The following is a 14570-nucleotide window of genomic DNA, read 5'->3' as shown; positions in this document are numbered from 1 at the left end:
AGTTGTGTCCCTGTGTCCCGGTCGTCATTTATATTCCCTGTGTCCCGGTCGTCATTTGTATCCCGGTGTCCCGGTCTGTATATACATTCGTTTTTTAGTTTTGTTTTTCTCCTTTATTTTTTTCCTTTTTTTTCTTTTTTAGCTTATTTAGATTTTTAGATTTTTTAGTTTTTTTATTAGTTTTTAGTTTTTTTTTCTTTTTAGTTTTTTTGTCCCGGTCGTCATTTATATCCCCCTGTTTCCCCCGGTGTCCCCGTTGTAGTTGTGTCCCTGTGTCCCGGTCGTCATTTATATTCCCTGTGTCCCGGTCGTCATTTGTATCCCGGTGTACCGGTCTGTATATACATTCGTTTTTTAGTTTTGTTTTTCTCCTTTATTTTTTTCCTTTTTTTTTCTTTTTAGTTTATTTAGATTTTTAGATTTTTTAGTTTTTTTATTAGTTTTTAGTTTTTTTTTCTTTTTAGTTTTTTTGTAGTTTTTACCTTCTTTTTAGTTTTGTTAATTTTTTTTTTTACTTATGTCCTGGTCGTCATTTATACTCCCTGTGTCCCGGTGCTTTGTTGATTGCTAATCGAACATTCCTTTTGTCCTGGTCGCTTTCTCTTTGAGTGTCGTCATTTATTTTTTTCTTTTTAGTTCTTTTAGTTTTTACCTTTTTAGTTTTTTTTAGTTTTTTAGATGAAAATTTTTTTTAGTTTTTTCCTTTTTTTCTTTTTAGTTTTTTATTGGTTTTTACCTTTATGTTAGCTTATTTTTCAGTTTTTTTCCTTTTTTTTTATTTTTTTTTTATTTTTTATTTTTATTAGTTTTTTTTTATTTTTTATTTTTTTTAGTTTTTTACCTTTTTTTAGTTTTTTTAGTTTTTTTAGTTTTTTTAGTTTTTTTAGTTTTTTTAGCTTTTTTACTTTTTTTATTAGTTTTTAGTTTTTTGTAGTTTTTGCCTTTTTTTAGTTTTTTCAGTTTTTTTTTTAGTTTTTTATTGGTTTTTACCTTTATTTTAGCTTATTTTTCAGTTTTTTCCTTTTTTTTAGTTTTTTTTAGTTTTTAGTTTTTTTAGTTTTTTACCTTTTTTTAGTTTTTTTAGTTTTTTTAGTTTTTTAGCTTTTTTATTTTTTTTATTAGTTTTTAGTTTTTTTTTGTAGTTTTTGCCTTTTTTTAGTTTTTTTTAGTTTTTTAGCTTTTTATTAGTTTTTAGTTTTTTTTGTAGTTTTTGCCTTTTTTAAGTTTTTTAGTTTTTAGCTTTTTTATTTTTTTTATTAGTTTTTAGTTTTTTTTTGTAGTTTTTGCCTTTTTTTTAGTTTTTTCAGTTTTGACGTCACCTGATCCAGTTTTTTCAGGTGACGTCACCTGATCCACGATCCACAGATCCACAGACAACTTATTTTTATATACATAGATATTTTTTTTTTTTTACTTATGTCCTGGTCGTCAGTTATACTCCCTGTGTCCCGGTGCTTTGTTGATTGCTAATCGAACATTCCTTTTGTCCTGGTCGCTTTCTCTTTGAGTTTCGTCATTTATTTTTTTCTTTTTTAGTTCTTTTAGTTTTTACCTTTTTTAGTTTTTTTTAGTTTTTTAGATGAAAATTTTTTTAGTTTTTTCCTTTTTTTCTTTTTAGTTTTTTATTGGTTTTTACCTTTATTTTAGCTTATTTTTCAGTTTTTTCCTTTTTTTTATTTTTTTTTTATTTTTTATTTTTTTTAGTTTTTTACCTTTTTTTAGTTTTTTTAGTTTTTTTAGTTTTTTAGCTTTTTTACTTTTTTTATTAGTTTTTAGTTTTTTTTGTAGTTTTTGCCTTTTTTTAGTTTTTTCAGTTTTTTCTTAGTTTTTTATTGGTTTTTACCTTTATTTTAGCTTATTTTTCAGTTTTTTCCTTTTTTTTTAGTTTTTTTAGTTTTTTTAGTTTTTTACCTTTTTTTAGTTTTTTTAGTTTTTTTAGTTTTTTAGCTTTTTTATTTTTTTTATTAGTTTTTAGTTTTTTTTTGTAGTTTTTGCCTTTTTTTAGTTTTTTTAGTTTTTTAGCTTTTTTATTAGTTTTTAGTTTTTTTTTGTAGTTTTTGCCTTTTTTTAGTTTTTTTAGTTTTTTAGCTTTTTTATTTTTTTTATTAGTTTTTAGTTTTTTTGTAGTTTTTGCCTTTTTTTAGTTTTTTCAGTTTTGACGTCACCTGATCCAGTTTTTTCAGGTGACGTCACCTGATCCATCCACAGACAGACAGACAACTTATTTTTATATATATAGATATATATATATATATATATATATATATATATATATATATATATATATACATATATATATATATATATATATATATATATATATATATATATATATATATATATATATATATATATATATATATATATATATATATATATATATATATTATGAAAAGAGAAATCACCAATGCAACAGCACAAACACAAAAAAAAAGAAAAAAAAAAAGAAAAAAAAAAAGAGAGAGACAGAAGGAGAAAAGGAAGACTGTTTTCCTAAATTAGTGATTAATATAGACCAGCACTTGAATGAGGCCTTAACCCTACTCATCCATACAATCACATAGGTCAAACAGCATATCCACACACAATCAACCATAAAGAATAATCCATGGACATGCAGTCATGTCGTCAATAAGTATAAGTCGTCATTTACCAAACAATAGAAACAATAATATAGACAAATAATTCAGAGGCAACACCCAATATAAGGGCTCATCAGGAGAATACACTGGCCTATATAGGGTTTCGCCACTCTAAATTCTCTACCCAGCACAGTGTTGTGGCTACCACAGAATATCCATGGCATCCCCGCGTCAGGTATCACCGCCAAAATACATGCCTATGAAAAAAACAAAAAAAAACAGCAAATGTAAAACAACCAAGTAAAACCAAATCAAGCTTATCCTGTTAATATATCCCTCCCTTTAGCAACAATAGGTAAACTAAATATTATAAATTTTACCAAATCACAAATATTAACACATTGCAAAAAACCTGAATGAACTAAACAATTATAGAATTCATCTTTACCATGTGGCTAATTTTGAAGAAAATCCGCTCAATTAGAAACACAATTCAAAATAAATGGCGCTGCGACAACATTTCTCGAACCTCCGAAATTAGCTGAAAATTTCTTTAAGTATTTCCAGATAATTCTTTTGATATTTATTTAAAAGTTCGTTATAATGAAAACTAAATTTTTTAAATTGCCAAGTTAATTTATTTGCAGAAAAACCTCTTGATATCAATTTTTGGCTTAAGATTTTACATCTATTTTTAAAATCAATAAAATTACTACAAATCCTTGCATAACGAAGTAACTGTGAGAAAAACGCTGAATATGTGATATTTGAGTGTATATTACTTTCAGGGAATGGGAAACTAATCACTTCAAAATCAAAATCATCCGTTTTATTATACATTTTAAAACTTAATTTATTATTATCACAAATATTAATATTTAAATCTAAGAAATGATCTTCATGACCAGCGTCATGACTAGGCTCAAGAATAAGCTCTGATGGATATATATTTTTAGAAATATCAATGAAATCCTTACAATTTAAGACCAAAATATCATCGAAATATCTTTTATTATTTGACAAAGCATGTTTTAAATTAATTGGATTATTCTTATCCATCATATATTTATATTCTAGTTGACTTAAAAACAAGTCAGCTATAAATGGGCTGGCATTCCCCCCCATGGGAATTACCACAATTTGCTTGTACAAATCACCCCCAAATCTTATATAAGTATTGTATAAAACAAATTCCAATAACTCAAAAATCATATCCAAGCTGTAACATCTCAAGTTAACTGTAGTATTAAAGCAGTTTGTCCATATAGCTTTTTTATTATAAATGCCTATTTTTAAGAACCTTTTACTAGATAAGAGGAAAGATTCCTTGATAACAGTTTTTAAATTATCAAACACTACATTAAGTGATAAATTAGTATACATTGTCGCAAAATCGAAAGACTCAATTCTTTTAGCTGAAACCATTGTTAAAGAATCTATCACCTGCAGTGAATTATTAACACTCCAATATGGATTAAAATTCGAAAATTTTTTAATACCAGAACAATAGATTTTAAGTTTATTTACAATTTCCTTTAAAATTAAAGAGAGGTCAGTAGCAGCAATGCGGGTTGGACATTAAGCTGCTCCAGCAATAAACCGTGGTTTAGGGGGATTCTTATGAAATTTTACAGTCCAATATAGGAAAGGGAACTTTTTATCATTGTCATTTATTTTAATATTAAAATTTTTAAAAAGTATTTCTTCAGTCTTTTCAATTAAATTCTCATCCTCTATATTTACCTTTTCGTAAACATTAGTTGTGCATAACTGCCTTTTTAAGATATCACAATACAGCTTCTGACAAATTATGGCAAAATTATTATTAGCTTTATCCACTGGCACAATTACAAATTCATTCTTTAGATTAGCAATTGCTTGTTTAATCTTCGCATTATAAAATAATGATTTAGTGTTACTATTTTTTAAGTTAGAATATATTTAGTTGGAATATATTTAGTTATTTTTTAAGTTAGAATATATATATATATATATACCAGAGGGGGGGGGGGGGGTGTATCAACACCAGCGTTTCTGTTATCTGATTATTGAACTATTTTGAACAAATGACTATCTCAAAACTTTTATCAGATGGGTTTGGGTAAAAAAAAGGGTATAGGGGGCTAGTAGCAGTCGGATGTCTTCTGACTCTTAAAACATGAGCTAGAACTTACAGTATCAAATCATATTAGGCTTTTATGAGGTTATACGAGCATCCCTTCCATCAGAACCATATTTGCCCTTAGGGCATAACTTACAATGCCTGCCCCCGGGCCCTGGGAGGTTTTGTCAATACCGGATTTTTTTTTTATCTAACTTTCGAGCTACTGTTAAAAAAGGTCTATCACAAAATTTTATCGGACGCATTTGGGAAAAAGGGCGTTGGGAGTGGGGCTGGTTTCCTTCTGATCTCTTTTTTGACTCTGATAAAGTAAACTAGAACTTTCCTTTTCCAATTAAATGACGCTCTCTGAAGCTTATAAGAGCACCCCTTCCATAAAAACCTTATATTTCTCCAGGGCATAACGTATAACGCCTACCCCCGGGCCCCAGGGAGCTGTGTCAACACCGGAGTTTTCATATCTGACCCTTGAACTGCTTTTAACAAAATGGCCTTCTCAAAGGGAAAAACAGCGTGGAAGGGGGCTAGCTAACCTCCGATCATTTTTGACTCTTAAAAAGTGAACTACAACTTTCAATTTACAATCAAATGAGCCCTCTCTGAAGTTTTTACGAGCCTCCCTTCCATAAGAACCGTATATACCCCCAGGGTATAGCGTACAAGGCCTCCCCCAGAATCTGAGAGGTTTCGTCAACACTGGAGTTTTTGTTATCTGACTTTATAACTAATGTTAACAAAATGGCCATCTGAAATCCTTTATCTTATTTGGGGAGAAAGGGGTTTGGGATGGGGCTAGTTGCCCTCTGATCTCTTTTGAATCTTAAAAAGTAAACTAGATCTTTCAATTTCCAATCAAATGAGCCCTCTCTGAAGTTTATAAGAGCATTCTTTCCATAAGAAGGGCACAATCCCCAGAGAATAACTTACAATATCTACCCCCAGCCCTTAAATGTCTTTCCAAAGATATTTGATAGTTGAATCAAGTCCGATATCTAACAACAATTTCTTCTAAGCGTCAAACTTTTGGTTTTCCTTTTTTATGTTTTTGAATTGTTGTAATTCCTTGTCACAATATGTACAAATATTTTTGAAATTTCCAAGTTTTTCACTCTTTAAGCAATTTAATATTAACTTTCCCATTTTTCCACGCAAGTGTAACAACGTCATGGCAATATTGATGTATTTAAAAATGACGTCACTCACATAAATATATAATGTTTCCACAATTAAGGCTGTTAACGAGTTATCTCAAACTTCTGGCTTATCTAGCTCGTTTATTTAGGCCAGAATATCCCAGGATACAAATATATATATATATAAATATATATATATATATATATATATATATATATATATATATATATATATATATATATATATATATATATATATATATATATATATATATAAACATATATATATATATATATATATATATATATATATATATATATATATATATATATATATATATATATATATAACCTGGTTATTTCTGAGGCAATCCTTAACACGCATAAGTTTTTCTTTTTATAATTAAAATAAAACATTGATTATTGCTTCTCAAAGACTGGATTACTGAACCGCTTATATTTAAATTGAAAAATATCTAATTTTTTAAACATTATATCTGAAGGTAATTAAAGACATTACATCTAAGGTGTATAATAAAAATAAATCATTTGAAAGTCATTTAAAACTGGTTTTTTCTCGGCGAAGTAGGACAAATCCCCCACCCAAGAAAAATACACCAGATTTTTTAAGAGAGAGGGGAGAATCTAAAACAGTCCCAGAATTGAGAGAAGCTATGTAAAGAAAATTTAGACTCATACTAGATCAGTTGCTTCTCATTATCAGCAATGCCTTGAACAAATTTTAAGAACAACTGTCGGAAAACGACGAAGCAATTCATAAAGATTTTCATGTGTTTTGCATATGCAAAGTATATTAACAGAAGCTGTTTTTATATTTACTTTAAATATTCAAATATATTTTATCTTTCTTCTAAATTGGGAAAAAAAACTTACGGAGCCTATGAGTAGCATTTTTCTAAGTTTTTTGAAATAAGATAGTGTTCCAAACCGTTGTATGCCGCGCTGCAGCATTTCATTTGTTGTTACGATATGACCAAAGACAGCCATGTCAACAGCTCTATTGGCAGCTGATATTTCTGGTTCATTATTTGATAGCATAGTCTGAAAAATACAAACCGAAGATTTATTAATAGGATTACAGTTACATGCCTGTTACAAAGAGTGCACTATATTAAGCTTTACTCGCGAAAAATTAACTTATCTGAGTTTTGACTTGCCTGAGTTTTATCCGATAATGATTATGCTTCTGCTCATATAACTTATAGCTGACATGCATATTTAGGAAATATCGTACCACCACGTACCATCACTGTCTTTGAAATGAAGAAGCTCAAAATAAAGATTTTTCGACTGATTTATATCGATTGGCTATTTCTGAATTTTCACTGGATAGCTTTTTGGCCCCGTTGTACCAAAAATTACTTGTTTGCAGCCCGAAATGGCAAAATACGACATTTCACTATGGAGCAATCTTTTTGCTACTTAAAAGAGGACTGAAAGTTTCAAATCAAATTCGAATAAGCATTCGATACTCTAGAGCTATTGGTTTGATACGATCACCCCAGAGAGAAGAAAAATATAGCACCCGTAATCATCCTTCTCACAATCTCAGGACACAAAATTTGGCATTTTATGTCATATTAGCTTAAAACATATGGAATAAGTTGTAATTTCATCAACCTGATAGGTTTTTTTGTTACTCTTTTCCCTTTATTCAGGCTCGCAATTTTCTCAGGCTCGCAACTTTGGTGGGTACCTTTAAGTTTAATGAATTCAAGATATTAGGATAACTATAAAGTCGAATTTTTATGTATTTTTAATTATCAAAACTTTTTTTTAGAGTTTTGAACGTTAACACACGAGTCACTCCATATATCAGTTTGTCGCTACGGACTGTTTAGGGAACGAAAGGTTTCTCGCATTTATCAACAATTTGGTAAGGTCAAAATAGCATAAAAGTCATACTTACGTCAATCACATTCAGCATAGCATGATGATGACTAACTGTGACAAAGCGATTGATCTGCGGCTGGACTATGAAAGAACCCCCAAATCTTTTTACAAAATTGCTTTGAATGGCTAGGTCAAGGCTCTTCGCTATTAGAGTGGTCGACAATGGAGACGTAGCATTTGGAAAGACCTCTCTGAAATGGTATTAAGCACATAAATGACATAAATCATGTTAATGCATCGTTTTGCCGGAGGCAGAACGACCTATTATACATTACTTAGATTTTGCAAGAAAGCAAAAAATCAGAGGGTATAGGTTAGCAAAGAGAAAAACAAAATATAAATGCAATCTTGACATATTTATTCACCTTTATCTCGTTTGATATTGGACAATCTAATTAAGTAAAAGAAAGGAGCCAGTCTTCATTTATTTTACTTCAACGTCTGCAACATTCTTATGGAAATTAAACTATAAACTAAATCTATATATATAAAAATAAGTTGTCTGTCTGTGTGTCTGTCTGTGGATCAGGTGACGTCATGTTTCTGTGTTGACTGACGTCATGAAATTAGTTGTCGTCATTTTTGCTTTGACGGTGACGTCATTCAAGATATTTAAGACATATGTTCACGTAGAAATCTATTAATGTTTAAGTTTACAATGACTGATGAACTTACCATGGCAAAAGCCGATGAAGATGCTCAAAGAGTCTATGCCAAAAAACTTGCTGCTGATAGAGAAAGTCAGAAAAGAAAGCGTGCCGAGGAATCAAAAGAACAGCAAGGAAACAGGCTTGAGGCTAAAGAACGCAAAACCGCGCAGTTAGATGAAAATCCACCTGGACAGCGAGAGTCAAAACATATCAAAACTGAAAATGATAGCGATGATGATTGGGTTTGGGATTTTGACTTGGATAAGGTCATCAATGCCTACCAGATTTTAGTTAAAAAAACAAAGGTTCGGCGATATGTATTTCATAGTGAAGCTGAAAAATAAAGAAGAAAAAGAAAACTGAAAAAAGAAAAAATGTAAAAAACTAAAAAATACTAAAAAGAAAAAACACTCAAAGAGAAATTACAGACCGGGACACAAATGACGACCGGGACAGAGGGAATATAAATAACGACCGGGACACTCAAAGAGAAATTACAGACTGGGATACCGGGACACAAATGACGACCGGGACACAGGGAATATAAATGACGACCAGGACACAGGTATTTAAGAATATCGTTCAAAGACAAATTTTTAATTGTAAGAAGACCGTTGAAAGAGAAATTTCTAATTGTAAAATGACTGAAGAACCTACAATGGCAACGGTACCACCATCGAGGTAGATAACCAGTGGGTTTACGGCCAACCTACCATCTTCAAAGATACCACGATAGGAAGATTCTAAACCGTTCACCCCAATCAACATGAATGCTTCTTTCTACGCCTGCTTTTGGTGAATGTACCCGGTCCAACATCCTTTGAGTATTTGAGAACTGTAAACGGTACTATACATGACACTTACCGTAGTGCATGCCAAGCTCTGAATTTATTGGAGAATGACCAACATAACTGCATCAATGACGCGTGCGAAACGTCAACCCCAAGTCAAATTCGTGCACTTGCTCTCCATCAGCTCCTACAGAGTTATGGGAAAAATATAAGTCAAAAATGTCCGAAGATATGCTCCATCGAAAACAGTTAGAGACGTCAGATATGACTTTTGATTTTACATCAGAAATTTATAACTACACTTTAGTTATTATAGAAGATTTGTGCGTACGTATAGCAAACAAACCTCTTCAGGATTTGGGAATGCCTTCACCTAACCGTATCGCTGCTGTTTCGACATGTGTAGAATTGGATCGTGAACAAAGTTACAGTACGAGTGATCTATTGTCGTATGTACAAAATAACATTTCCAAGTTAACGTCGGAACAAAAAGACATTTATGATACGATAGACTCAATTTCAGGACGTATACAACTACCTGCTGATTTCTGTAATTTAGTGACGTCCAAAAATGAATTGATTGAAAAAGTATTTCCGAATATTCTAAAAAATTATAAAAATAATAAATGGCTAAGTGAAAGAGCGATTCTCGCACCCAAAAATATAGACATCCACGAAATCAACAATATTGTTTTGACCAAGATTCGACACCAGGCAGTCCTTTGCAAGTCAGTCGACACAGTTTTGGAACCAAATGAAGCGGTTAATTATCCATCTGAATTTTTAAATTCCATAGATCTTTCAGGGTTTCCACCACACGTGCTACAACTAAAAATAGGCGTACCAATAATACTTTTAAGAAATATCAACCCACCAAAGCTTTGCAATGGCACGCGACTTGACGTAAAAAAAAACAATGGAAAACCTAATAGAGGCTACAATCTTGACAGGGCCTTTTGAGGGTGAGGCTGTTCTTATTCCTCGCATTCCCATGATTCCAACGGATCTGCCTTTTCAATTTAAAAGATTGCAATTCCCAATTCGATTAGCATTTGCAACCACCATTAACAAAGCTCAAGGTCAATCATTAGAAAAATGTGGTATAGATCTTAATACTGATTGTTTTTCCCATGGACAATTGTACGTTGCATGTTCGAGGGTCGGTAAACCTGACAATCTATTTATATGCAGCGACAATTGGACAGCGAAGAATGTTGTATATTCGCATGTTTTACGCAGTTAATTTGTATTGTATCTATCTCTCTATCTATCTATGTATATTAAAACGACTTGTGTGTATGCATGTTTGTTTGTTTGTAAAAAGAGTGCTTGCATATGACGTCATTATTAGTGCATACGGCTTTGTATATGCATAGACAATGGGAAAGCCAAGAATGTTGTGTATTCGCAATTTTTACGTAGTTTAACTCCTGCAGACGAAATGAATGCTTGCCTGAAAAATTCTAATTTATGGGCACACGTAAACATATTAAAATTAACTACAAATATGCGTGTCCGATTGCAAAACGATGACTCTGGTCAAACATTTTCAGATCAATTGCTGGCAATTGGAAACGGAAAGCTCCCAGTAGTGGGAAAGCCAAAAATGTTGTATATTCGCAATTTTTACGTAGTTTGAAACACATATATAAATCTATCTATATTCACAGGTGGGACACAGGGACACAACTACAATGGCGCGTAACTAATATGGCGCGTAACGACTTACGCGCGCGGGGGGGCTTGGGGGGGCGCGAAGCGCCCCACCAACTAGGTGTTGGGGTGGCGCGAAGCGCCACCCCAACAGCTAGTTATAATGCACTTTCGAAATAACTAAAAAGATCGTGCTACAGAAAAGTGGCGTTCTCCTATTTTATAGTACATAACTACAATTTTGACCAAAAAATGGCTAAGTTGTTTTCGATTAAAAATTCTGACATAGCCAGCCGATTTAAAGCTACTAAAAGACTATGTACTTCCAGCTTCCCAGTTTAAGTAATTCTGAAGCTTCAGATACTCTGACTGTATACTCTGTTTCAGGTTATATAAGCTTCCCAGTTTCAGAGGCAGTACAGCCACGTAGTGGCACATTCCATCCGGAAGAGTCACATAAAATCACTGTTTATACAAAATAAGTAGTTAATTTGACATGTATTTTAATGCATGGTTTAATTTGTTTGATTCAGATTATGTTTGATAAAATTGTGCATATTGAGGTATAATTGGAATCAGCTGTAATGGGTTAATTCTTGGATGGAAGGTGCCTGATGCATCAAAAGAACATTTTACGCCCAGATTTTCTTACTTTCTATTGGATTCAGGTAAATATAGAACATAGTAACTTTGTACAGTGAGGTGTAATTTTGCATCAGCTATTGTGGTGGAGAGTCGACTGATTCTTCCTTGGGGAAAAGGGATGCCTGATACATCATACAGCATATCTTACACTCATAACTTCTAAATTTCTGTTAGCATTCAGGTAAATATAGAACATAATCAGGGGAAGGGAAGTAAAAATTAATCTCTTATTTAGATTAAGCCTACAAGTAAGTGCTGCAAAATTTGGGAAATATTTTCAATTAACTAAAAGAAAGCGCACGAAATGTATTAACTAAAAATTTTAAATTAATTTTGGCTACATAGGTTCATGACATCCCAAAAAGGATGAAAAGTTTATTTTCTCCGATTGATAATTAACTTTCAGTGTGAGCAGACTGAAGTGTGAGAAGATGTAGGGGACTTTGACGAAGATAACCAACTCAAGAAGAAAACTAATTTTTGGGTTTTCCAATTTTACAAAACTGGTATTGATTTTTTGTACGAAAAACTCGTTTTTTCGCTCATTCCCTTGATAATTTCAAAGCATGTGTGACAGCTTTTACCAGAGCAACCAGAAATAAAAAAAAAAAAAATCGTGAGCCCTTTTCGTTACCAAAATTCATAAATTTCATAGATTTTCAGCACAGATGTTTATTACTCAACGTTCAGGAAAGGTTAGATTCATCTAGAAAAAAAATTGTACCAAAAGATTTATAAAAAACAAAATAGCTTGTGTCTCAACTATCTGCCAAAACAGATAACCATTTCAAACCAAACGCTAACGAACTACAAGCCCACGAGAGAGTAAAAAAAGGAAATAACAAAAAAAGTGGTACATAATACACCATCACAGTGTGCAGACACGGCAAAGAAACCCCCATTAACAGACACAAAAAAGAAGAAATACATTTGGTTTTAGTGGTTTCACACGTTCATTTCCTTTTTTCCCCTTTTATTCTGAACATAAAACAGAGCTTTTCAAGACTTATCTTGACAGATATTTATTTCACGGCTTTAAAAAACAAACACTTGCAACAAGGAAGAACATTTTGAGATTATATATTGTGTTTTACCAACTGATACTGCCTCATTTCTGCAGAATACTGTAAAACAGAGATCCAGTAATTAGAGTTCATTTGCACGGGGGTTAGGTAGCACGAGGGTTCATTTAAATGGGGTTCAGGTGCTCGGAGGCTCAATTACATGGGGGTCCAGTTACACGGAGCTTCAGTTGCAATAGGGTTTATTTGCACGGGGGTTTAGTTGCACGGGGGTTTAGTTGCACGGGGGCTCAGTTACTGGGGTTCAGTTGCCTAGAGTTCAGTTACACGAGAGCTTAGTTACACACATCAGTTGCAAGAGATGCTTTTAAAAAGGATTTCTCTTTTTGTCTCAGGCAACATGATTTGGACGCTATTTCTGTCTCATATAATTTTTCTCCTTCAAATTTATATATTAAGCTATATTTAGCACAAAGCTAAGATTTAAAACTACTATGATTAAAGTAAGAGACTTGACTCACATAATTGAAAGATAGGATCCCATAGAAGGTGAACCAACGTAGCCCGTTGGCATTTCTATATACAGTCCAAACTCCAACCAAAACTAGCTAATTTGAAAAATGAAACCAAACCCCTTTTAAATTTTTATGTTATAGGTGAAGTTTAAGCTGGCTACGTCTAAATTTTTGTCTTGCAGTATCACAAAAACTACGATGCAGGTGGGCAGTTAGGAAAAGTGACACCAAAAGTCGAAAAAACTCACCCTGTGTTCGCCTTTGTATAAATGTCCGTTGACGTTACTACAGGCGAATCAAGCTCATGTGTCAGCTCAAAATCAGTCCAATTATGAAGATGTGTTACAGGTCTGGATTGAAGCAAGAATATTTTTCCCTAAAAAAGAACGGATAGGGAACGTCAATTATAAGTTAAAGATATATATATATATATATATATATATATATATATATATACTAGCTGTTGGGGTGGCGCTTCGCACCACCCCAACACCTAGTTGGTGGGGGCGCTTCGCGCCCCCCCCCAAGCCCCCCCCGCGCGCGTAAGTCGTTACGCGCCATAATAGTTACGCGCCATTGTAGTTGTGTCCCTATGTCCCACCTGTGAATATAGATAGATATATATATATATATATATATATATATATATATATATATATATATATATATATATATATATATATATATATATATATATATATATATATATATATGGTTTTAACTACGTAAAACTTGCGAATATACAACATTCTTTGCTGTCCCATTGTCTTTGCATATAAATAGATTGTCAGGTTTACCGACTCTTGAACATGCAACATATAATGGTCCATGGGAAAACAATCTGTATTCAGATCTATACCTCATGATTCTAATGATTGCCCTTGAGCTTTGTTGATGGTGATTGCTAATCGACCATTCCCTGTCCCGGTGTCCCGGTCGTCATTTACATCCCCCTGTTTCCCCCGGTGTCCCCGTTGTAGTTGTGTCCCTGTGTCCCTTTCGTCATTTATATTCCCTGTGTCCCGGTCGTCATTTGTATCCCGGTGTCCCGGTCTGTATATACATTCGTTTTTTAGTTTTGTTTTTCTCCTTTATTTTTTTCCTTTTTTTTTCTTTTTTAGCTTATTTAGATTTTTAGATTTTTTAGTTTTTTTATTAGTTTTTAGTTTTTTTTTCTTTTTAGTTTTTTTGTCCCGGTTGTCATTTATATCCCCCTGTTTCCCCCGGTGTCCCCGTTGTAGTTGTGTCCCTGTGTCCCGGTCGTAATTTATATTCCCTGTGTCCCGGTCGTCATTTGTATCCCGGTGTACCGGTCTGTATATACATTCGTTTTTTAGTTTTGTTTTTCTCCTTTATTTTTTTCCTTTTTTTTTCTTTTTTAGTTTATTCAGATTTTTAGATTTTTTAGTTTTTTTATTAGTTTTTAGTTTTTTTTCTTTTTAGTTTTTTTGTAGTTTTTACCTTCTTTTTAGTTTTGTTAATTTTTTTTTTTACTTATGTCCTGGTCGTCATTTATACTCCCTGTGTCCCGGTGCTTTGTTAG

At 32.4% G+C, this 14570-nt stretch overlaps 1 protein-coding gene across 1 annotated transcript; it reads right to left on the bottom strand.

The window, feature by feature from the left end:
• Positions 1 to 6194: 6194 nt before the first annotated feature.
• On the bottom strand, positions 6195 to 13403 carry LOC136043258 (uncharacterized; the record flags this gene model as incomplete). The annotated part of the gene is made up of 3 exons (XM_065728189.1): positions 6195 to 6899; positions 7768 to 7942; positions 13276 to 13403. Coding segments are annotated over 3 exons (516 nt in total), but the record flags the coding sequence as incomplete, so codon positions are not given.
• Positions 13404 to 14570: the final 1167 nt, after the last annotated feature.

This window comes from Artemia franciscana, unplaced genomic scaffold, assembly GCF_032884065.1.
Source record: "Artemia franciscana unplaced genomic scaffold, ASM3288406v1 Scaffold_4050, whole genome shotgun sequence".
Classification (NCBI taxonomy): Eukaryota; Metazoa; Arthropoda; class Branchiopoda; order Anostraca; family Artemiidae; genus Artemia; species Artemia franciscana.
The sequence above is the reverse complement of the archived record's forward strand: the minus strand, read 5'-3'. Positions and strand labels throughout refer to the sequence as shown.